The 26,480-nt window shown below is 37.7% G+C and overlaps 1 protein-coding gene across 3 annotated transcripts in view; it reads right to left on the reverse strand.

The window, feature by feature from the left end:
- Positions 1–26,480, reverse strand: part of MORC4 (MORC family CW-type zinc finger 4) — a 59,206-nt gene that overhangs the window by 14,872 nt on the left and 17,854 nt on the right. For all 3 annotated transcript variants that reach the window (XM_043458026.1, XM_043458025.1, XM_043458027.1), the window contains 7 exons: positions 23,743–23,862; positions 22,250–22,350; positions 11,834–11,932; positions 7,733–7,861; positions 4,814–4,882; positions 4,386–4,437; positions 2,793–2,968 (listed from right to left, as the gene is read on the reverse strand). In XM_043458026.1, the coding sequence (XP_043313961.1) occupies positions 2,793–2,968; positions 4,386–4,437; positions 4,814–4,882; positions 7,733–7,861; positions 11,834–11,932; positions 22,250–22,350; positions 23,743–23,862 (746 nt within the window). The remainder of the gene's footprint in view (positions 1–2,792; positions 2,969–4,385; positions 4,438–4,813; positions 4,883–7,732; positions 7,862–11,833; positions 11,933–22,249; positions 22,351–23,742; positions 23,863–26,480) is intronic.

A 26,480-nucleotide genomic window follows, 5' to 3' on the forward strand; every position in this document is an offset into this window, starting at 1 on the left:
TGGTACATATATACCATGGAATATTACTCAGCCGTTAAAAAGAATTCATTTGAACCAGTTCTAATGAGATGGATGAAACTGAAGCCCATTATACAGAGTGAAGTAAGCCAGAAAGATAAAGAACATTACAGCATACTAACACATATATATGGAATTTAGAAAGATGGTAACGACAACCCTATATGCAAAACAGAAAAAGAGACACAGAAGTACAGAACAGACTTTTGAACTCTGTGGGAGAAGGTGAGGGTGGGATGTTTCGAAAGAACAGCATGTATACTATCTATGGTGAAACAGATCACCAGCCCAGGTGGGATGCATGAGACAAGTGCTCGGGCCTGGTACACTGGGAAGACCCAGAGGAATCGGGTGGAGAGGGAGGTGGGAGGGGGGATCGGGATGGGGAATACGTGTAAATCTATGGCTGATACACATCAATGTATGACAAAACCCACTGAAAAAATAAATAAATAAATAAAGGGAAAAAAAAACACTCTTGGATAGTGTAGGCTTTATTTTATCTAGAATTAAAGAGCTGTACTACATGACCCAAGGACCCTTATCAGTTTCAGGTTTTGATAGCAAGGGAGATCTTTACTCTTGACCAAACCTATTATTCCTTTAACTTATTATTCCTTATAAGAAAACGTTGCATAGTCTATTAAACTCTCAAGCATTTAATTTTCCTCTATAAAAAGGCAGGCCATTTCCAATCAATCTGAATCCCCCTATACGTGTAGCTTAAAATGACAGGATCATCATTTACTGACCTTACATAAAACATGACATTGGCAGTATCAATTATCACATATATCTTGAAGGAATATTATTCTCAAATTATAATTACACATAAATAGTCAAAAAAGTATTTTACCTGAACTCTAGAGCTAAAACCCAACTCTGGATAGCGCAGTTCCACAATGACTCATACAGAAATCCTAATTAAGACTGATGAAGTATGCCACCCAATGGATGTACTGTCATACTGCACTCATAAAATACACACATACAGAGGTTAGTATTTGTTATCTCCTTCAGGTTACCAAAATCCACTGGACAGTATCAATAGAAACACTGAAGAGAAAGCAAAGGTGGTCACAGCAGAGAAAGGACAGCTTTCAAGAGCAGTGACATCTTGATACTCCACTGGCAATTCTGATGCATGACCATCTCAAGGAGATCAACGTAGAGAGCTAACAACGTGCACAACACTTTTCTCTATACCCCTCCCAACCTAAAATGGGAGTTGGATAACTGTGGATGAATTAGACCAAATCCCTGAGACCAACTAGGCTATATTCCTTAATCCCTTGCTGCATGGTTCTATCTTAGAAATAGCTCCTTCAATATGACTGAATTCAACTATCAGTTTCTGCATAGCTATTCTCTTCCAACTATTCTTGATGCATTTGTATAGATTCTCATTTACTTCCTTTAGAGTTCTATTACTTTTTCTCCTAATAGTCTACTTCCTCTTGAGACTCTGTTCATGCTCAGGGGGATGTGAGGTTCTTTCAATATCTAGGGGGCTTAATTGTGGAAGACTAAGGGACTTGCACACATAAAGAGATGTTTGTCTGGGTGAAAGCTGACAAGACCCACTTAAGAAGCAACAAAGAAAAAAAAAAGAAGCAACAAAGAGGGAAAGAAATCAATAACACTGGTGGAGGCGGGGGCAGGAGTAATTTCCCCCTATTATATATCCCATTGCTTTTTTCCTACAGTATGTTAAGAAGATATCCAAACTGAAAACGGTTCATAAAAACTTCACAATCTACTATGTAACAGTCATATTATTGTGGACTCTAGAAGTTTCAACCACTAGAGAGCAACTCTGTACCTTCACTATGGCTTGGCCCTGCCAGAAGTGAGAAACACAGTAGCAAGGAGAAAGCAAGTCATAATTAGCAGTCCTGAGTTCTAGTCTCAAGACAGCACACAGGCAGTCGTACCTTTTAGTGCTTCAAATATTCCTGATATTTAAGAAAATTTCTGTAATAAAGATTGCTGTGTGTGCTTAGTTGCTCAGTCCTATCCAACTCTTTGCGACCCTATGGACTGTAGCCTGCCAGGCTCCTCTGTCCATGGGGATGGATCTTCCAGGCAAGAATACTGGAGTGGGTTGCCATGCCCTTCTCCAGGGGATCTTCCCAATTCAGGGATCAAACCCAGGTCTCCCACATTACAGGCGGATTCTTTACCACTGGTGGCGGGTCTAAGCCACCAGGGAATAACAAAATAATATTGCTGTGGTGCTAGACAACAAACAAGTAAATTCTAAGCCTAAACTTACATGAAAAATCTACAAAGCTTACTTAATGGCACAAACTTCTAACACTTATTTTTATATGTGGCCAACATGTGTTAGGCCTATGGGGCCCTGCAGGATTTCAATATTCCTAAGCTTATAGAAAGAAACAATGCTTATCCAGGTAACATTACCTTACATTTGCATAGTACATTATGCTTTGCAAAGAGTTTTCATGTCCATTACTTCACTTACACAATTTCCAACATAATGGGAATACATAATCCATAAAAGAACATTCGTTGGATGATCACCTCAAAAAAGTAAAACCAAAAAGATAGATAGACTTGACATGACAGTTACAATGTTGAAAAATGGGAGGTACATGTAACATGCAAGTCTATCAATCCCCAAATAGTATTTCTCCTGAATTCCATTCTAGGCTTTAGGAGAAATGCAAACACGATAACCATACCAATTTAGTTTACAGGAAAGCAAACCCTGAGGCTCATTACTGAAGACAGTCTATATTTTTTTAACACACCTGGAGAACTGAAAAATGCTGGAATCCAGAGGCTTAAGTTGAAGAGAAGATGTTCTGCTTTCTTCTCCAACAGATGAAAGCTGGCTGGGGCTATCAATTCCCTCATACCCAGTCATCTTATTATTCAAGTCATCCATATCTTGAATAGAAGGGATCTTCAGCGGATTAGTGAATACCTAGCAAAGAAAGAAAGAATTCATAAAAATCCTAATTTCAAACCAAATACCAAAGGATGAGTCAATCCTTCTGATGCTAGGAAAAAACACTTGGCCAAATAAAAATAAACTGTTTCCTACACAAAACAAACAGCGCGCAAAGTAAACACTAGAACAACTGACCCCAGGCATTTCATTATAACCCTTATCACTGGATACCACAGACCTCCCCAACTACTATTGTCCTCTGAATCACCATCAACAACACAAAACCCAGCTCCCAAACACTCTATTCTCTCTTGGACCATAAACTGGTTCACTCCCTGAGATCTGTGATGAGGAAATGAAAGGGGGGGGGGGGGGGGGGGGGGGGGGGGGGGGGGGGGGGAGTGAGAATTAAGCACTTGCAGCAAATCGTGCGCTTGAAAATCAATCGAAGAACTAACATATACGCACAACACAGAAACAGTGCACTGGGGATCTTCTGGGAGACCATCTTATGAAGAATACAGAATTATGAGGTGAAGGAATATAAACGGGATTAAACTGAATGAGGACAAGGCAGTCCCAGGGTAAATTTCCCAATCTCTAGATTAGACTATAAAGTCCAAGATAGGAGGGTTTGCAACTGTAATTAAATACACCTGGTCTGGTAAGAAGGTGTCATATAAGAAGAAATTAGTTTATGTTAAATTCCCTATCTGCTCACCCACCTGACCTACCCGACTGATGGTGGAAGGTGAAGTCTAACATCTGCTAGCAATATCTGCCGGGAAAAGAGAAACGGTTTTCCAAAAGAAAGAAAAGAAGATCCCATGCCTGCAAAAGGACAAGGTTGTGGGGAATAAATGGGTGCTATGGCTTCAGAAAGAGTGTCCCTGAAAGGACGGCCAACCTCTATTGCACCCTTCAGTCGTCCAGGAGCTGGGCAAACCATGTCGAGAGACAGGCTTGCCTAAAATTTCAAACAAGCAATCTTATAAAGCCACCATCCTGAAAGCGTGGGGGGGGGGGGGGGGGGCACAAAAGAACCATCCCTTCTTCCCAAGAGGAAAGCAGAAAGGAGTCACCCGTGAATCCTGGAAGGAAGGAGACTGAGGAAAACCAGATACTCAACAGGAGCAGCCTGTATGAGGATGCAACGTAACCCTGAATACTCTGTGACACCGAATGTGACATTCACACTACCCAGAATCAGTACTGAATCCAAATCTGGGCAATACATGATTTGGCTCTTCTATTTTTATGGTGATCTGAACATCAGTAACAGCAGATCAAAGCAAAAATTAAAAGATCCAGTAAAAAAAAAAAAAAAGACCACCAGAACAAATGGCTTGTTATTTCTATGCAGCTTTCAAGAGCACTGCTTTCTTCAACCTATGTCTTCTGTTGGGGGAAATTCTGTGTGAGGAAAGGAAGAGGGTAGACCATCTCTCACCTGGTGGCTCTCGTTTTCTGTTGGTACCTTCTTCTTCTCAACAGTTTGATCTCTAGGAGAATATAAAAGTGCTATTTAGTTCACTCATGAACTGTAGATTTAGGTTATAACGTTCCTTCTAAACTAGAAACAGTGTGAGCCTTGCTGAGTAGTTAAGAGTTCGTTCCTGGACTGTGCTACTAAAGAGAGATTTCAAATGCCTTATCAAAAGAGGGTTGGGGTGGGAGAGAGGGAGAGAAACTAGAGCCAATCTCTAGTTGAGACATTCAGGAGATGATTAGAAAGAATAAAGAACTCCAAGAGCAGAGAGGTGAATAGGAAAATCATTAAAAAATCATCTCTCTTCTCAAAATTCCCATCCCATTTGGAAGGGTCAGGCTCCTCTATCAAAGGATATAGACTGCCATCTCGGGTAAGGTATACTCAACTGTTTCTTAGCTCTGCTCAAGTACAGGTCTTCAGCAATGAGTTCTTGTTCCTCTGGAACAGAGCACCTCCTGCAGTACATAGAAGAAGTTATCTTTTGGAAAGAAAATGTCTTTGTGCCAGTACCATACTGTCTTGATGACTGTGGCTTTGTAGTAGAGCCTGAAGTAAGCCAGAAAGATAAAGACCAATACAGTATACTAATGCATATATATGGAATTTAAAAAGATGGTAACAATAAAACAGAAAAAGAGACACAGATATACAGAATGGACTTTGGGACTCTGTGGGAGAAGGCAAGGGTGGGATGTTCTGAGAGAATAGCACTGAAACAAGTATACTATCAAGGGTGAAACAGATCACCAGCCCAGGTGGGATGCATGAGACAAGTGCTCAGGGCTGGTGCACTGGGAAAACCCAGAGGGATGGGATGGAGAGGGAGGCGGGAGGGGAGATCGGGATGGGGAACACATGTAAATCCATGGCTGATTCATGTCAATGTACGGCAAAAACCACTACAATATTGTAAAGTAATTAGCCTCCAACTAATAAAAATAAATGAAAAAAATAAATAAATAAAATTGAAGCATTCATTCTGCTTTTGCACTGGGGAAAAAAAAAAAAAGGAAAGAAAATGTGCCCTTGACTTTCACCCTTCATTTTCCTCACAAGTATGACAAGGCAGATTAACCACCATCTAACATTATAGAGTTCAGATCCCACCCACATTACAAAATGTGTGGGCAGGTTACTAGGTAGCAATTCTTTTTTCAATGCATACCATATCATTATTTTTGGTGTGTATATCATCCTTCTCCCAAGATACTCAAAGTACTTGACAGCTATAAAATTCGTATGATGGTAGAGAGCATGAAGCATAATCTCTATTTTTACACAGTGAAATTCAAGCACAAGAGAGACCTGCTTGGGCTTCTATAGAAGGAGAATATCACAGACTAGAACCTAGGTCTCCTGCCTCTCATGTACTAAGAAAGAAATCCCCAAGGTCCAGGATAAGCAGGAGCATCCACAGACTGTGATGATCCCTGAAGAGGAAAATCAGAAGCTATGATAGAGAGCAGCACGAAGGGATGAGGAGCTGACATTGTAAAAGAGACAGAACAGAGGCTAGCAAAGAAGAGAAAAAGAGGATTCTATAAATCAAAAGATGTTTGCTATATGTAAAGCATAAAGAAGAGAATTTTAGGAGTATAAGCTGAAAGAAGTACTAGAAAATGTATTCAGTGGACAAAGGCAATCCTAGAAATAAACAGAAACTGATAATAACTGGAAGTCCTATGTTATATCCATTTTATTAGGGGACAAAGTGTCCTGGAAGGTTATGTCTTCTGGACTAAATATAAACTGACAGCATATAGAGAATTCGAAAATGAGACTTCTAAGTACTCAATCTCACATTTTAATCACACCACCCTAAGAGGTACTTAGGCACATCTTTAGTCTATGGGGGAATCCTTGCTTATTACAGAACTGGACTTCATTGCTTTTTATTTCCTCCATTTTCAATGTTTTTTTCCCTTAAAAAGCATACTCTGGTTTAGTACCTTTTTCTCTATTAGCATTTATACCACAGAAAAAAGTTAAGAGAGTCACAGGTGAATTGAAACAAACTGAATTATTATTATGAACCTATGTTACCGAGTCATATACAAATATTTGTTAAATTGAAATGGTGTCCACGATGTGAAAGTTTGGACAATAAAGAAGACTGAGCGCCAAAGAATTGATGCTTTTGAACTGTGGTGTAAGAAAAAACTCTTGAGAGTCCCTTGGACTGCAAGGAGATCAAACCAGTCAATCCTAAAGGAAATCAACTCTGACTATTCATTGGGAGGACTGATGCTGAAGCGGAAAGTCCAATACTTTGGTCACCTGATGCGAGGAGGCAACTCATTGGAAAAAGACCTTGATGCTGGAAAAGATAGAAGGCAGGAGAAGAAGGGGACATCAGAAGACAAGACGGTTGGATGGCATCACCAACTCAATGTACATGAGTTTGAGCAAGTTCCGGGAGATGATGAAGGACAGAGAAGCCTGGCATGCTGCAGTCCATGGGGTCACAAAGAATCAGACATGACTGAACAACTGAACAACAACAAATCTAGATGTTAGCTGTTTCAAGGAACAGATGAAAGTGAAGGTGTTAATCACTCAGTCGTGTCCAATTCTTTTTGATCCTATGGACTGTAGCCCACCAGGCTCCTCTGTGCATGGAAGTCTCCAGACAAGAATACTGGAGTGGGTTGCCATTTCCTTCTCTAGGGGATTCTCCCAAAGCAGGGATCAAACCCAGGTCTCTTGCATTGCAGGTGGATTCTTTACCATCTGAGTGATGGACTATTAGAAAGACAGACATGTAAACAAGCTAAATTGAATGTACAGATTCAAGTATAGGAAGCATATGAAGAAAACTGTCAATTCAACCTGAAATATAAATCCCTTGTTCTCAAATAGCTTACAATCTCTTGAAGAGCCCAAATGTATACATATGAAAAACATCCCCCAAATTCAAACAGTATGTGAACAAATGTGAAGAATTAAATACTACAGACAGCCAGAGTAAAATTATTGTAAACTACTGTCTACAGGAGAAGTATCACACAAAATACTTCTGCTTCCCAGATGATATGATCAGATGGAATATAGAAAGTCACTCTAAGCAAGTGGAATGACAGTATCAAGTCATGGAGAAGGGAATACATGTAGCATGTGTAGGGAAGAGTGAAGCCACAGGCCTGCTAAAGCAGAAGGCCTGTGTTAACATACAATGAATAGGTAAAGACCAGTTAGCACAGGGGCTTGAATGCCAGGCTGAAGAGTGTGGACTTGAGATGAAAAGTGTTTTAGAACAGAGACAAATCAGGACTTATCTCTGGCATAATACTGAGTCTTAACCTTACCTGTACTTTGGGTGGGAATTATAGTAGCAAAACCATCTTGCAGGTAATGTGGATGGATCAACCTTGCCAGGAAGCCTCCTCCATTTCAGACACTCATCACACTGTACCCATGTCTGGTCAGGAATCTTCCTGAATGGAAGAAAACAAAAATATGACTGTCTATAGTCTAGCTCTATACTCTTACATTAAAAGGCATACCCTAAAATTGAAAGAACTGAAAGAAAGAAAAGAATTAAACATGAAATGTGTTAGAAATGTTATAGTCCAGGTGTCTAAAATGTATTATCACAAATAAAACAATGATAGAACTAGACCAGATATGGATATGAAAACAGTAATAAGTATTAATGTGGTAAGCCACCAAATTATAGAGCTCAACAGTACTTATCCTGGAACCTTATTTCTTGAGTTTAACAAAAGGATAACTTTAACTCTAAAATTTATTAATCAGCAAAAATTTTATATATATTATAATATTACTAAAAAATAAAACCCACAGAATCATTTTATTTGCTTCTATCCAAACCCATGATAGATTTGAAATGCATCTGTGAGAGTTGTTGAAGCAATGTCATTACAATGTCTCCTCTATTTCCGCACAGGCTCCCTAGTCCTTTTTTCCCCTTTCAAAAAGTCTTTGTTTATACTTAAATAAAAATTTTATTAGATAGATATTCCCAAAGTTAATCTTAAAAAGTAGCATAAATTTGATTAAATTTTGTCACTAGAAAAAGTGGCTCCAGTCCAACAACTGGGTTATTAACAGAGAATTCTTCCAGAATTCTACTCTTTTAAAAAATTTTTGGCTGCACCCTGCATCATGTCAATTCTTAATTCCCTGACCAGGAATTGAACCTGTGTGCCCTGCATTGGAAGACAAAAGTCTTAACCACTGGACTGCCAGGGAAGTCCCCAGAGCTCTACTCTTAAAACACATACTTATTCCCATCTCCTTCAGGAAGTGTAACCCAGTCACATACACCTTGGGGTAAATTTGTTTCCCTGTAAGAGGAAATGATCCATATATAAGAGAAGTAGTGTGCATCTAACATGTGAAAGGCAGACCAGACTGGGAAGGGAGAAGGCTAGAGAAAAGAGAGAGGTAGAGGGGCACCTAGGGCCAATTTGAAAAACATGTAATTTAGCCTAGGACAGATTCTGCGTATGTTACATTTATACTGCTCTTATGCTAGACATTTCAATAGTGGTTTGATTCTTTTATGTCTTAGTTCAATATTTTTGTATCTTTTTAAATGGTGCTTTTTTTCTAGTTATAAAAGCAATATAAGCCCATCCATGTTAAAAAACTATAAAATACAGAAAGAAAAATAAAATGTACCAGTAAGTCTTCTACTCAAATACAATGTCTTCTTGTTTAAAACTGTTTTAATGAAGAGAATCCATACACATTCTTGGACACACAGCTTCTTATCTCCTAGCTATAGGCTGCTCCAGCCTTGCAACTCTCAACTCCAAGCTCAGGCCTGACCTCTGGTGTCTATATATTTCTGTACAGCCACTGTTTTATTTGAGGCTTCCCTCATAGCTCAGTTGGTAAAGAATCTGCTTGCAGTGCAGGAGACCGGGGTTCTATCCCTGGGTCAGGAAGATCTCCTGGAGAAGGAAATGGCAACCCACTCCAGTATCCTTGCCTGGAAAATCCCATAGACAGAGGAGCCTGGTGGGCTGCAGTCTATGGACTCACAACGAGTTGGGCATGACTGAACAACTAACACACTGTTTTATTTAGAGCCAGAGAAAGCAGTTTCAGCAGTAGTGCAAGGGGACAGAAAAGGTCATATTAGCTTTGGTTTTACATGCACACACACAAGAGTCTCTTGCAGAAGCACGTCAATATTACTCTCTCGGGAACATGCATTAGAGACAGTAATTCTCTACCTCAGGTTACATGCAGACCATGGTAGATCCTCCCAACCAGGCAGACAGAAGAGGCTTTTTGTGTGTAAGCCTAAATAGGCAGCTGAAGGGGCTATGCTATATTTTTCTCATTGCATCCTTCCAGAAGAGTGTCGTGGTTAAGAATTTGGGTTTGGGGGCCAGACTGCTTTTATTTGAAAACTGGATCTACCACTTTCTATTTATCTAATTTTGAACAAGTTACTTAAGCTCTCAGTGCGTAAGTGTCTACATTTGTAAAGAAGTAATAATATCATCTGCCTATCTCACAGGATTGTTGTGATGGTTAAATATACATGTAAAGACCTTAAACCAGTGTCTGACAGGTAAGTACTAAATAATCATCATTAAACTTCCAGAAAAGGCTGTATAACATATATACACACACTCCAGCAATATATGAACATCTGTTCCATTGCATTAATCGCTGTTTATTTAAAAGGCAAAAAGATTATCTCATCTTAATTTGCATTTCTTTGAAAACCATGGATGTTGGACAGGAATAGAGATCTTTAGAATCGGATACAGTGATAGTCATACAGCAACTATGTGGCATTGAAAACAAAATTTTATTTTTCTTTTTAAGTTTTAAATTAATTTATTTTAATTGGAGGCTCATTACTTTACAATATTGTATTGGTTTTGCCATACATTGACATGAATCAGCCATGGGTGTACATGTGTTCCCCATCCTGAACCCCCTTCCCACCTCCCTCCCCATCCCATCCCTCAGGGTCATCCTAGTGCACCAGCCCTGAGCACCCTGTCTTATGCATCGAACCTGGGAAAACAAAATTTTGTATCAAACATTTGATGATTTCCATTTAAAAGGAACACAGTGCCTACCCCCAAATGAACTTTCAACACTCTAATCTTTGTTTTGATGGTATAATTGACTGTGTACATGTTGTCACACATTCTGCCCTCTGTATTATGCTTCTTTCCTGGCCTCCTGAAGCATTTCAGCCTGATCCACCATTCTGTATGTAATTTTGTGTCTTAGAGTCAGTAAATTCTACATTTTTTCTTGATATGTTGGGTTCTCTATTTCTATTCTCAAATTTCTTGATATGGTTCCAACAATGTTCACTAGAATAAAAAGAAGGGAAGTTTGCTAATATTTCTGAATGCCTACTATATGCCAGGTACTGTGTTAGGCCATCTAACTTAACACATTACTGGCTGGGGATTTTTGCAGAAATTAACACCTGTGGCTGGTGATTTGTTGTGTAAGCGAATACTGATATGTCTCCAGTCAAATGTAAAATAATTATCCTCCAATTAAAAAATTAAAAAAAATAACATTCAGGTAACAAAAGACATATTAATACGTCTCTGGTCAATAATGAGTTAATATACTCAGAGAGATGAAGTGACTTACTTACCTAAGCTCATTCAACTATTAAGAATCAGATTTAATAGAGAACAGACTTGTGGTTGCCAAGGTGGGGGTGGGGGGGTGGGTAGAGGAGGGAAGGAATGAGAGTTTGGGATTATCAGAGGCAAATTATTATACATAGGACGGATAAACAACAAGGTCCTACTGTATAGCACAGGAACTATATTCAATATCCTGTTTCAACCATAATGGAAAAGAATATGAAAAAGAATATACATATGTGTAACTCTGTCACTTTGCTGTACAGAAGAAATTAATATAACATTGTAAATCAATTATACTTCAATAAAATCTAAAAACAAACCAAAAACTAGTAGACTTTTATCCATGATTTAATTTCATGACTTTTGCCTAATTATTCGGAAAGAGAGAATACAACAGTCATTTTTTTAGATTTTGAAGTAATATTCATAACATTTATAGATCTTATGACCTGAAAACAATTTTAATACATTAGATAATATACAGTAAAATTTAAAAAAAGAAGAAGTAGATCTAAATTTTCAACCAAGGAGTAGCTGATTCAAATGGTCATCATCTTCCATTACATTACACTGATGACAGGATAAACTGACAATACTAAACTCGTCATATTTATGATCCAAACCACACAAGTGTTAAACCAGAATGAAGAGGTTTAGAGAACGATGAAATTAGTACCTATGATTTCCTGTTTTTCAGTTAATTAAACTTCCTCATGTGAAAAGCATCATCTTTCCTATTCCTTTCATTTGCCTTGTAAGATGTTACCCCTGACACTTTTATTTTCTAAATTTACTACTCACGGTATTGGACTGACTATGGCTGAGGTCTCCAAATTCTCTTGGGAGGTCTTTTCCTTCCAATAAGCATTGAGCTTCTGGGCAAGGGCATTTACTGTCAACCTGAAAGAAAAAGAAAGAAGCATGTCAATGTTAAGAATTTGTTGAATAATTTTGTAATCTTTAAGATGCTCCCACTTAACGGAAACCAGCCATTTAGAATATTCAGCATAGGTTTGAACATCTACACTTCAAGCAACTAGGACAGGAATCTACTGCCTTTGTAAATTACGTGTCAAAATGACAAAGTTCATAATGTTGAATAGTCACTTTGGTTGAAAAGGTTAAGATGGTCCTAAAAAATGCTGTGTTCTCCACATTTTAGAATCACAGTGAGGGAAAATGACATTAGAGACAACGACAGAAGACTACACTGCAGATAAGTAGTTGGGGAGTTATTCAGCTGTCAGATCACTACACGTAAACAATTCAGGACCAAGTTCAAAGTCAGAGGATCAAATACTGCACCCTACCTATTACAAATCAATCAAACAGTAACTTAAAACATGTCTATATGGTTCTTCTTTATCCAAATGCTGATCATAGCAGTTACAGCAGCAATAGGTAACAAAGTCCCCTTCAGCCTTCTATGACACAGCTGTTAGTAGAGGCTATGCCCCAATTATGGCTCTTGCCCTGTCTCTTCTTAAATGAACAACAGCAGACCCAGGGTCAAACAGTATGATGTGCAGCAAATCTGAATTTTACTTTGAAAAACTGGCAATTTCTAGTGAAAAATTTCTGGTTAATTCTACAATTCAGGATTACAACTTAATGTACAGCTGTGCATACATACTTGAAATATTACAAATTTAGTATTTTTTTAAAAAAATCTCGACTCCCCAGATAACTCCACAAAGATTTTGTAGACCTTTCCTTAAGAGAAATTCTTCCTTAACTCCGCCTTGCTCGTATTAGATTCTGACTACACAGAGAAGATTAAATGAACTTTCTTGTAAACTCTTATTCCCCCCTCTGACCTACCAATGTACCGACCTCTATGTTTATATTCTTTCCTGAAGTCACAGATGAAGAATTATTTATTGCTTTCTATTAAAGTTTTATTTAAAATCTACTTTTTAAAAAAGATTACAGGGGCTTCCTTGGTGGTCTAGTGGTTAAGAATCCGCCTGCCAATGCAGAGGACACCAGTTCGATCCCTGGTCTGGGAAGATCCCACATGCTGAGGAGCAACTAAGCCCATGCACCACAACTACTGAGCCCATATGCTGAAACTACTGAAGCCCACAGGCCTAGAGCCTTTGCTCCACAAGAGAAGCCACTGCAATGAGAGGCCTGTGCACTGCGATTGCAAATGAAGCGTAGCCCCTGCTCACTGCAACTGGAGAAGACCCACGCAGCAATGAAGATCAAGCATGGCCAAAATTAAAAAATAGTTAAATAAATAAAAAAGATTCCATGGGATTCTGGAAAGCTGGTGGAGTAGGAAGCAAGAATCTGCCTTCCCATAAAGACAACATTTACACTGGCAGAACCATTTGGAATTCTGGAGTCTATCGAATGCTTGTAATTTCCAGGGGAATGCTTGGAGGACAAATTGGGAAATCTCAGCTCTTAGCACAGTAGTAGTTACCCATCTTCTACCCCAGCCCCATGTCAGATGGCTATGCACACATTTCAAGAGTAGCTTGCAGGAACCAGGGTAGGCAAAAAGGACCTCTCCCTCCAAATATTGGGGATCTGTGCTCTGATCTCTGTTTGCTGCTTCTGCTCACAGCATCATGTAACCCCACGGTAACCCCAAAGAAAATAGCTATAAATATACACAAAAGGAAATGAGAAGAATTTAAATGCTTCACTACAAAAAAATCAACTAAACATAAAAGGTGACAGTAATACAGGAAATGAAGGACAAAATATAAGACGTATAGAAAACAAACAGCAAAATGACAGACATCCTTTCTTATCGGTAATTACTTTAAATTTAAAAGGATCAAACTCCCCATCAAAAGACAGATGGGCAAAATGGGTTTTAATAAAAAGGCCAAAACATATGCTGTCTATGTGAGACTAATTTTACATACAAAGACACACAGTGAAAATGAAAGGATAGAAAAGGATATTTCCTGTAAATAATAACCAAAAGAGAGCAAGGGTAGCTATTTAATAGAAGTATCAGACAAAATAGACTATAAATCGTAAGAGCTAAAACACTGAAGCAACCTGTGTCCACTGATAAATGAATGGATAAGCAAAGTATGGTACATACAAACAAAAGATTATGAAAAAAGGAAACAGCCTTAAAAAAGTAAATTCTGCTGATTCATGTCAATGTATGGCAAAAACCACTACAATATTGTAAAGTAATTAGACTAATAAAAATAAATGGAAAAAAAATAGACTTTGAAAAAAAATAAAAAAATAAAATTAAAAAAAAAACTGAAAGAAGATAGGTCTAATCTGTTCTGTTCTGCAAAATGTCAATAGAGATTCTTAAAAAAAAAAAGTAAATTCTGACATATGTACAACACAGATGCAACTTGAGGACATTATGTTAAGTGAAATAAGTCACAAAATGAGAAATACTGTGTGATTTCACTTACATGAGGTACTTAGCATAGTCAAATTCAAAGTAGAATGGTGAGAACGAGGAGTTATTGTTTAATAGGTAGAGAATTTCAGTTTTGCTAGATGAAAATAGTTCTGCAGATGATGGTGGTTGTAGGGTAAGGGAGTTAGAGAAGGCAAGGTTCGGAAAAAGAATGAGACCAGAACTTTACAGGAACAGATCACCTTTAATGAGGTCAGAAAGAGCAGCACTCAGATTAGTGACCTGCTGCACTAACCCAAGAAAAGACTAAGTATATATAGTATATATAGGCACATATGTGGAAATCTACAGTCTTAAGGGGGCCTGTTCTTCTCCAAGGTTGTTCAGAGTAGTTATCTCTTAAATGGCTGGGGCAAGGAGTTCAGGAGATGGACGTAATCAACCTTAAAGTCCATTTTTTTCCTTCAGGTGAGAGAGTTCTTTGTTTTGCATAGAATGGTGGGGAGGACCCTGAGGGGAGTTTTAACTCCAGGCTATTTTGAGCTATGTAACTTTGCTTCAGGGTGATGGTTGCATAACAGTATGAATGTACTTCATACCGCCAAACTGCACATTTAACAATGGTTAAGATGGTAATGTTATGTGTATTTTACCACAATTAAAAAAAGGAAAAAAAGGAAATAAGATTATGTGGTCATCAGGGGTTGGAGAGGAGGGGAAAAGAGGAGTGATTGCTAATGGACAAGATGTTTCTTTTTGAGATGATGAAAATGCTTTAGAATTAGATAGTGGTGATGGTTGTACATACTTTGTGAATATACCAAAACCAACAAAGTAGTCATTTTTAAATGGTGACATTTATGGTACACGGATTATATCTCAATCAAACAATAAACCTCTGTTCTCATATACTTGGGCAAAAAATATTGAGGTGAAATTTACAGAGTAAAATTTATCTTTTTAATGTGTAGTTCTGTAAGTTTTAACAAATGCACACAGTCATGTAAATATTAATACCACCTCAATCAAGATACCATTATCATGAATTTTGAAACTCCATTCCTTCTTGCAAAAACCTGGTTTAATTTCACTGTTCTATTAATCTCTTTCCTTTCACTTCCCCAATCCTGGTATATGTGGTCTATATCCACTATCTTCTCTTCATACTCCTGTCTTAATCCCCTACAATCTAACCACTGCCATTACACGAAATTGTTCCTTTTCCCAATCTCAGTATTCTATCTGCCAGTATCCCAGTCTACTAAATTTGAGACTTTAAAGTGACCTTTGAGTCTTCCTCTCCTTTATTTTCCTTATCCCATTATTAATATATCACCAAATTTTTAAATCTTTTTTTCATAGTATCTGTCATATATTTCCTTTTTCACAGCAGTCTTATTTCAGACCTTCACCTCTCACCTAGATTACTCAAATAGTATATAATTCTTTTTAACCTATCCTGCACCCTGTTTCCAGGTTTATCAACTGATATAATTCATGTAAAGCACTTTATAAGCCATAGAGCAGTATATAAGTATTATATTCTTAAGACAGAATTATTTCAAGTCACCCCTTTATTCAAGAATAAACAATGAATTCCATTGCCCAAAGTATCAACTACTCTAGCCAATATCCCTCTAAAACAGAAGTTCTCAAACTGTTTCGGTTCATGGTACCTGTAGTGTCTCAAGTTTTGCATGGCACCCTTAGGTCTAAAGAAATATGTACTAGTTCCACTTACTATTAAACAGTTATGTACAAACAATAAGTATGGACTAAAATGTAGTGTCCATCTGAAAATATATATACTAAAATATTTCTATTTCAATCTTAAATAGCCACAATTACTTATAATGGAATGGGTATGCCTGTTGGATACAGAACAATTGCTCAAACCTTGGAATCAAATTGGACACAACATCCCTAATTTCTTATTCAACACTGGTTTTTTGTGTATTACTTGCTTTTTATCACTGTAATCACAAAAAACCCCAGATTCATAAAGATACGATGTAATCAAAAGTAATTAAACATTTTTATACCTAGAAGTGAGGTGTTAGCATAACAAATACCTAAAAATGTGGAAGTGGTTTGGGATTGGGCAGTGGGGCAGTGGCTGGAAGAATTTGAAGAACATTACACAAATTGCCTGGATTGCCTTGAATAGACTGTAGAAATATGGATGTTAAACACCCCACTGATGAGCACCCAGAAGTGTACATCATGGTAGAAAAAAACACAAACTTCCTCAGAGTATTTCTAAGTCACTGGGAACAGATTGTTAGCAGAATTATGGATGTTAAAATTCTTGCTGGTAAAGGCTCAGAAGGAAATTAGCAACATGTTATTAGAAAACTTGAGGGAAGGTATTCCTTGTTATGTAGTGGCAGAAAGCTTAGCAGAATTGGATCCAATACAAGGTGGAAAGCAGAACTCCTAAATGACAAAACTGGACATTTAGTTGAAATTTCCAAGCAAGGTGCTGAAAGTGTGGTCTAGTGGCTGCTTGCTTACATAAAATGTGAGAAGAAAGAAAGAAACTGAGGGAAGAACTGTTCAATAAAAAACGAACCAGGACTTAATGATTTTGGAAAGTCTCAGCTTATTCAGATTGCAAAAGATGCTAAAATGTAAAGCCAAGGCAGTGGCTGGACAACCTTTTGCTAATATCTTAGGAAGATCAAAAGGTCAAAGTACTCAGTCATACAAAAAGTTCTCTGAAAAGACTGAACATATTAATTAGATCTCCACCACCATCTCAGCAGAAGAATAGAAATAGGACTATCTAAGAAAGATCTGTCAAGAATCTCTTGTCTGAATGAGTGAGTATCCATGATCTATACCTGAGACCCACAAAGTTCTTGAGAATAGTACATTAATACTAAGACATTCATGTCAATGTATGGCAAAAACCACTACAATATCGTAAAGTAATTAGCCTCCAAATAAAATAAATAAATTTAATAAATAAATAAATTAGCCTCCAATTAAAAATTAAAAAAAACCTGCTAGATTGGCCTGAAAGGGACAGAGAGAGTGAGAAAAGAGGTTGTTGGACCCCCAAAACTCTCCAGTCAAGAAACAAGTTGAAACGAGATGAAACTACTCAGCTACAAATACACACTTGTGTGTGTTTTTGTGTTCAGTTGCATCCAACTCTTTTGTGACCCCATGGACTATAGTCCATAAAGTCCCGCTGTCCATGGGGATTCTCCAGGCAAGAATACTGGAGTGGATTGCCATTTCCTCCTCCAGGGAACCTTCCCGACCCAGGAATCGAATCCATGTCTCCTGCATTGGCAGGTGGATTCTTCATCACTGAGCCTCCTGGGAAACACACATAAATACATGCTATCCTTCAAGAAAAAGGAAAGTCAAGTCTGAGGGTAGAGCCATGAGGACAGAATAGAGCCTTAAGTCCAAAGGGTGGAGCTGAAAGCCCCAGAAGAGTATTTCCAGGCCTTGAAATTTAGTGAAGTTAGCTTGCCTGGATTCCTTTTTCCTTCAAATTTTCTCCCTGTTTGAACTGGAACATCTATAACTGGTATCCTATGTCTGTCCCACCATTGTATTTTAGGAGCAAAATACAAAAAAAAAAAAAAATTAAAAGACACACATCTGCAGATGGAGAGGAATTTTACCCCAAGAGGCATCAGACTCAGTATCATTCATATTTGATTTAGAGGAGATTTGGGAATTGTGAGTTGAGGACATTAAAAACTTAGACTAAGTTGCTCTAAGAGTTGAGACTTTGGGGGATGCTGGGATGGTATAGATGCATTTTGCATGTGTGATGTAAGTGAATCTTAGGAGGCCAGAGAGCAGACTGTCATAGCAGAATAATGGTCCTCCAAAGATGTCTATGTCCTAATCCCTGAAACCTGTGAATGTATCAGGTTACACGTCAAGGGGGAAATCAAATTGCAGGTGGCATTAAGGTTACTCATCAGCTGACCTTAAGATAGGGAGATGATCTTGAATTACCAACACAGTCATAAGGGTCCTTAAAAGTGGAAGAGTGAGGCAGAAGAGTCAGAATCAAACAAGATGTAATGACAGAAGCAAGGGCATCAGAGTGACATGATATGAGGACCTGACCCATGGCTTTGAATATGGATGGAGGAAGAGGACCATGGGCCAAGGAATGCTGGCAGACTCTAAAAGCTGGAAAAGCCAACAAAATAGATTCACCCCTAGAGCCTCAAGAAATAAATGCAGCTTTGCCAACACCTTGGTTTTAGCCCAGTGAAATCTGAGATGGACTTCTAACCTACAGAACTCTAAGCCAATCAATCAGTGTTGTCTTAAGGCACTAAGTTTGTGGTAATCTGTTATGACAGCAAGAGAAAACAATTTCTACTACTTACAGGCAAGAGTCAAGTACCACTGTAGTCCCCTCAAAAATTTTGAATATCCCATGGCTCCCCTGTGACTTCATTATGTGCAGCTTGGTACACACTTTGGGGAAGTGGGGCTTTAAGGAAGGGGTCAACAAACTACAACCTGTGGGCCAAATCCAGGCTGCTGCCTGTTTTCGTAAACAAAACTGTATTGAACACAGACATGTTCATTCCTTTGCTTATGTCTGTGGCTGCGTTCATACTATAGCAGAACTGAGTAGTAGTGACAGAGACCACACAGCCTATAAAGCTAAAACTATTTACTTCCTGGCCCTTCACAGAAAGATTTGCCAACCCCTGCCTTAGGATAGGGCCCTATGCTATCCATCTGACTCTATTTCCCTTCGCTCTAGTTACATCCCCTTATCCCCAACTCCCCATATTCTTCCCATTCTGAGTTTCTGTCATTGCCTTATTTAGCTCCTGTTATAATTTCATCCTGGAATTCCCCTCTCTCCCTTTTCTAAGCCCTGTATCTTTAAGGCAAATCTTAAGTCACACTGTTTACCTAAAACCTTCCCTATCTGTTTTATCAGCAAATGTTTCCTGTACCATCCCACTTAGTTCCAAATGATCAACTAGTTTATTGCTCTGTTTCATGTTGGTGATAATCTGTCATTACAATTAGACTGTGAGCTCCTCAAAGACAGCAACTGTGTCTCGAATATCTCTGGAAAATTCCACAAAACCTAGCCACTGTGCCATGCACCTGTGAGGTGCTCAGTTAGTATGTGTTGATTGCGTTTCTTAAGCTGAAATTCACTCTAAAAATGTTATAAGTTTGAGTCCTGGTAGTTGCAGCTGAAATTTGATATCCACAACTATTAAAAGTGATATTACAAGTGATTTATTTGTAGACATTCCAGCAGTGTGATGGCTGAAACCCCTTTTAGCAGTTTTGAAATCTATAATAAATACTCTTAGGATGAGTTTGTGATGGCAAACCATCTTCTCTAATCACCCTCTCAAATTCCCTCATATATTAACAAAACACTTTTTTTCAGTGAATATAAAACAGAGTGAAAAGGGAAATGATGACAGAATTGGGGTGAGTTACACAAACTTCTCATCCTCAAAAAGACTGTGTATGCGGGCTAGCATACTAGTTTTCTGTTTTTAATAAAATGTGCAGCAGATATTAAGCTACTTAAGCCAGAAGTCCCATATGTTTAACTGAATAAACCTACTCTCTATGTAATACCTCCATTTGGATTCCCCTGCCATCACCTAAAACTCATCATACTGAAACGAAACACCACAAGCCAAGGGTCTAATACCTCTAAAATTTAAAAGGCAGAGGCAGGGGTGGCAGAGATGGCATAAGAGGATGTTACATAGTTTTAGTATCTAACATTTGGATTTCACAAATCTCAACTATTTGGTTGCTACTGCTAAGTCACTTCAGTCGTGTCCAACTCTGTGCGACCCCATCCCTGGGATTCTCCAGGCAAGAACACCGGAGTGGGTTGCCATTTCCTTCTCCAATGCATAAAAGTGAAAAGTGAAAGTGAAGTCGCTCAGTCATGTCTGACTCTTCACGACCCCATGGACAGCAGCCTACCAGGCTCCTCCGTCCATGGGATTTTCCAGGCAAGAGTACTGGAGTGGGGTGCCATTGCCTTCTCCAACTATTTGGTTAATCACCAGAAATTCACTACTCCTTTCACTCAAGAGAAATAGAATGACTCGGCTCTGGACTTCTGCCAAACTGATGTCATTCCTAAACTTTCATTCTTGTGAGTCAAGTCCTAATCAAAGATCTTCATTATGGGCCAGACTCATGTTTAAAAGACTATTTTACTTAAACTAAGGGCAGGCAGTTATCACAATCACTGAGTAGCCCTAGGGACCAAGAACCAATTACCCTGAAATTAATCTGAGGTTGTCATCCAAATAGTTATCAGTCTGTCAAATATTAAACTTAAAATTCTTATGGTTTCGTATAAACTAAGGCACAACCTTTAACTAATTTTATTACAGTGGACACAAAACAAAAAAAGATTTGGGGAATTACTTTCCCCCTACTCTAACAAAAGATTTGCTACTGAGATTTCAAGGAAAACAACACCGTAAGTCCTCACACCTTCTTTCTCTATACTCCCAGAACACCCTTTGCCCTTTTACATACTTTCCTCCAGTTAGAATGTCCTTCCCCCACTTCGTTCACCTAGCAAACTCCAAGTTTTCCTTGAAGTTTCAGTTCAAATGTATTCTGCTTTGTGAAGCCTTCCTTGACTCCTTCAGGCTTTATTGAAAGCTGCTTCCCATTTGGCATACAGCCCTCATTAATACAATTTTATAGGCATTTAACTTTCTTATTTACATATAGGGGCTTCCCAGGTGGGGCCAGTGGTAAAGAACCCACCTGCCAATGCAGGAGAACTAAAAGACGCTGGTTCAATCCCTGGGTTGGGAAGATCCCCTGGAGGAGGATATGGCAACCCACTCCAGTATTCTTGCCTGGAAAATCCCATGGACAGAGAAACCTGGAGGGCTACAGCCCATGGGGTCACAAAGTTGGACATGACTAAATGCTGTGTGTGTGACTTAACACACACACAGCATTTACATACATCTCATCCCATTTGTTCATAGGCATCTAGGATTCTTAACTTTCATTCTTATGTCTGTAATGGCAGAGGGGATATTTCATAATACTTGATGAAAGAAGGAATGTATGATCTATCCCTCCCTACAAGTTTTAAAACAAACTATTATACTCTGACTTTAACAACTCCTTTGTCTCCTAAAAATAAATTAATGAAATATATAATGCTATTTGCAGGAACATGGTTGGACCTAGAGAGTGTCATACTGAGTGAAGTCAGACAGAGAAGAAATATCATGATACCCTTTATATGTGGAATCTAAAAAGAAATAATACAAATGAACTTATAAAACAGAAACAGACTCATAGACTTATGGTTGCTGGGGGGAAGGATGGGGGGAAGAGATAAATTACTGAGTTTGAGATGGGCATGTACACATTGCTATATTTAAAATTGATAACCAACAAGGAAATACTGTATAGCCCATGGAACTTTGCTCAATAATGTTATGTGGCAGCCTGGATGTGAGCAGGGTTTGGGGGAGAATGGATACATGTATATGTATGGCTGAGTCCCTTTCCTGTTCACCTAAAATTATCATAACATTTTTTGTTAATCAGCTATTCCCCAATACAAAATAAAAAGTTTTAAAAAACTGTTTTACCATAAGTATTTTACTAAATAACCCCTATGCTCTTCCCATAATTTTTAGTTTATTTCAATTGGGCTCCATACATCATCCATCAGTGAGGTTTAATTTAAAAATCAAATCATGTTATTTATAACCTTAGAAAACAGATTTGAAGGAATTCTCTGTTAACTTATCTGGCTGGTTTTAAGAGATGATTTTAGAGTTTTCAGAGAATAGAATCATATCTGAACAAACTATTAGAAACAACTCAGGTTGGGAGTGACTCACCGGTACTCCTTGGTGTATTCAAAGTCTTGTTTATTGTAGGCAGGTTTTAAGAAATTGCACTCAATGACTCCAATTACTCCCACACCTTCTCCATGAGTTGGCTTAGAAAAAAAATAGTAATTTTAACACTTACATTAATGTTGACTGCCTAGAGGCACTTCCTTTTGATTCCAAACAATAACAGAAAGGTTATACAACATTCACAGGCAAGGAAAGGCCAGTAATATCTAGAGAAACACTGGGAATTTACTCCAATAGACTGCAAGTATTACAATGAATTGGAACCTCTGCCAAATTTTAGGGCAGAGATTTTCAAACTGTGATCCATAGATTCCCTAGGATTTTCCAGGAAAACTCTATTTCACCCATGCTACCTCAAGGCACTTTCATCTGTTTATATTAAGGGATTGCCGTGAGATTTCATTTGAACAAAGAATGATAATACTAAAAAAAAATTTAAGGTTATATACTCCTGTTCTAAGGAACTAAAACCAAACTCCATCTGAAAAAATTAAGGATGCTATGTAATCATCCCACTATTAAAACAATTTTTATATATGTAAGGCCGCCAAACAACTGTGAAAGAGTCACACCTGTAGTGATTAATTACAAGTTGATACAAAAGATTTTTGGACTTAAAATCATTTTTGTATTCTTTAATGGAAGGAACTGAGTCAAAGTGTAATTAGACTGGCACACAAACAAGTTGTATAAAGATGATACAACAATGAAAAGAAATACAGGCTGCAAACTAGCTCTCCTGGGTCATATGTAAAACTTTGTCCTACTGTGTAATATAAAGCAGCTTATCATCCTTTGTGCTTTAGCAATCTTATCTATAAAATAGGGATGAATGGCATACTTGTGGATATTACCACTTTACGTTGTTATTAAAACCTGAAGATGATGGTAATATTTCTATACTTCAGTTATAAAGCACTTCTGCATGATCTATTCCATTTAAATCTCTCAGCCCTGTAAACTTTAAGGTAGGTAGAGCAAGTAAAACTACTACTGTTTCCATTTTACAGGTAAGAAAACTGAGCCACAGAGAAATTAAACAACGTAGCCAAGGTTACATGGCTTTTAGTTGAAAAAACTGGGACTCAAATCCTGGTTATCAAACACTAAATTTTATGCATCTTCCACTTTGCCTTACTGTCTCCACAAGAAAATGGAAAGCGCTACCTCAAATATTAGTAAACTTATACACATGGCAGAGTTGCTGGTGCTCTCATTCTACCTCTTATTAACAGTGACCTAAAAAAATGCATCCAGTAAAGCTCCTGGGTTAACATTTATGAAGAATGAGAAATAGAAAGAGCTTCTGAACGTAAGACAGCTCACTGATAACACAGAATTCCAGGATCAGATTTAACAACCATCTCAAGATGGCAGTAAAAAGCCATTCATTGGTTTATCGCTTTTGCAAAATTTAAATCCTCTTCCTACTCTGTTCAGCCTTCTATGACAAAGAAACATTAACTACTCACCTTCACCTGGCACCCCACCTTCTCAAAAGACTTTATGAGGCGGTTGTTATGATACATCATTACTCCAAACTGGTTATTATTCTTGCAAGAGAACCCAAAAGTTATTTTCACCTGCTTATTCTGAGAAGAAAATCATTAAGGAGACAAACACCAGGGGCTTTACACACAAATAAATTTTGCATTATATTATAGCAAAAAAACATCAAACACCAGTGTATATAAACTGGTACAAACTTTTTACAAAGCATTTTAAAAATCTGTATCAACAGCTTTAAAAATATTCTTAACCTTTGACCAAGTAATTCTATTTCAGGAATTTATACTACAGAAATAGTGAGAGAAGACCATAATGGTTTATGAGTTACAGAGATTTATCAATGATTTATAATGGCTTAAAAAGCAAATAATTTATGTTTGACAATAAGGGGATGACTAAATAAATGTTAGTGTAGCCACATAGTCTGTTACACAGTTCTTAAAATTATGCCCTTGAATATGGAATTTACAAAGATGGTAACGATAACCCTATATGCAAAACAGAAAAAGAGACACAGATGTACAGAACAGACTTTTGGACTCTATGGGAGAAGGCGAAGGTAGGATGTTTCGAGAGAACAACATCGAAACATGTATATTATCAAGGGTGAAACAGATCACCAGCCCAGGTTGGATGCATGAGACAAGTGCTCGGGCCTGGTGCACTGGGAAGACCCAGAGGGATCGGGTGGAGAGGGAGGTGGGAGGGGGGATTGGGATGGGGAATACATGTAAATCCATGGCTGATTCATGTCAATGTATCGCAAAAACCACTACAATATTGTAAAATAATTAGCCTCCAACTAATAAAAATAAATGGAAAAAAATAATTAAAAAAATAATAATAATAAATAAATAAAAATAAAAAGCAGAGACATTACTCTGCCAACAAAGAAAATTATGCCCTTGAAAAATATTTGGGAATATTAGGAAATGTTCAGAATATAATAATAAGTATCACTGAAAAATATGTACTATAAATATATGCATAAAGACTATAAGAAAACATATCAAAGTATCATCAGTGATCTAAAATTCATAAAACACAAAACATTACCTAACCTTTGCTAACTGCCTAATTTACTACTAGATAAATACATGGCACAACACAATTATAAGCAATAAGGTATGTCCAACTAATCATACAAAACACAATGAAAGCAAAAGCACAAGGAACCAAATCACTTTCAAAAGTAAAGGACAATAATTCTGCTGGAAGGCAGCTATGCTCACCACTATACCACCAATGCACACTAATCCTGTTGTAATCTATTTCATGGGAAGAAGTTAACAAGCTTGAATAAATGAAACAAAGAGAACTAATTATACATAAACATGAATAATTATGAATTTTTAGCAAGTCCTTTTTGATTTAAAAATCAATGTAAGGAAGTGAGAAAGGGGACAGAAAGAAACTGAGATTTTCATTAAAACAAATACTAAAAGAAATCTTCATGTCTAAATGAGTTAAAATTTACTTTTCTTACTTTTTCAAAAACTGATCTCCATTATCATCTCTAAGTAACAAGCTACTTGCATCAAATCCATGTGACAAATGGACCAGGTATGATATGAAGACATGACATAAGTGATACATAACACAGTAATATTTGGCTCACAACATCTCATGTTCTGGTCTCCAGAAGCCCAAATCAAACCACAAGTAAGACCCCATTCCAATGCAAAAACAAAATAGGGTAAAACTGCCCAAAACAAAAAACCAAAATTCTACACCACAAAATTAACACTTTAAAGATAAAGACTGTCGAATTGTTTCTGTTGTACACTTTTAAACTCTAAATTATGATGTGGGAGTACACTGGAGTAGGAGGTTCCCAAATTATTATGAGGGGAAAGGACAAGAGGGGAGAAGAAGCCTTTGATAACTGAGGAATAAATAAGTTAGTATCAGTATCTTTTCCCTCAGTGACCTTTGGAGAAATTTTATTAGAAATTACATTTTACTCATAACCTATAGTGAATTCATTTAGCTCAAATTCTAACAGGGGAAGGTAACTAGTTTAATGGGAAGGGAGGCTGAGAAGAGCTGAGGTATATACAGAATGAACGCTTAGAAGGTATCCTGATAGAAACCCATAAGAGAAAGAAGCTGAAGGCAGAAATATGGTATATCCTGAAACAGTAGTTGAAAAGCACTTCTTTAGGCTGGCTCTGTTAAACTTAAGGCACCAAGACCCCAGCTCCATACAGTGATATTACAACTAATTTACCTACAGATGCTAACGATGTTAGCTCTAGTGTGTTTAGGTTTTTTTTTTTAACTTTCGTAGTAGACAAGGATTGTGTTCTCCAAAAGGAGAAAATCAATCTGCTTATGAGTAACAACAATATGGCTATTTAAAAAGGGAACAGCAATTTGTAATGTTTGGTCAAGGGAAGAATTAAGATAGATAATGCCTCTGATAAAGTAAACAGTGTGTGAACAGGTTTCTTGGGCCAAGAGCTGAGCTTATTACTAGAAAGTAAATGACAAGAGCAATTCTTCAAAAGTACTTATGAATTCTCATCCTTTCAAACACTTGTTTGACCCCCAAATTCTTAAACAAAGATGGACCTAATTCCCATAGTTTGCCTTAAGATTCCTCAAGTGTTTGAAATCCATTCCCAGTGCAATCAGGGGGCAGAAGTGAAAGTGAGTAATTAACTTCTCTGAATGGCTGCAATTATGAGAAGTACAAGGA

Source organism: Cervus canadensis, chromosome X (genome assembly GCF_019320065.1).
Source record: "Cervus canadensis isolate Bull #8, Minnesota chromosome X, ASM1932006v1, whole genome shotgun sequence".
Taxonomy (NCBI): domain Eukaryota; kingdom Metazoa; phylum Chordata; class Mammalia; order Artiodactyla; family Cervidae; genus Cervus; species Cervus canadensis.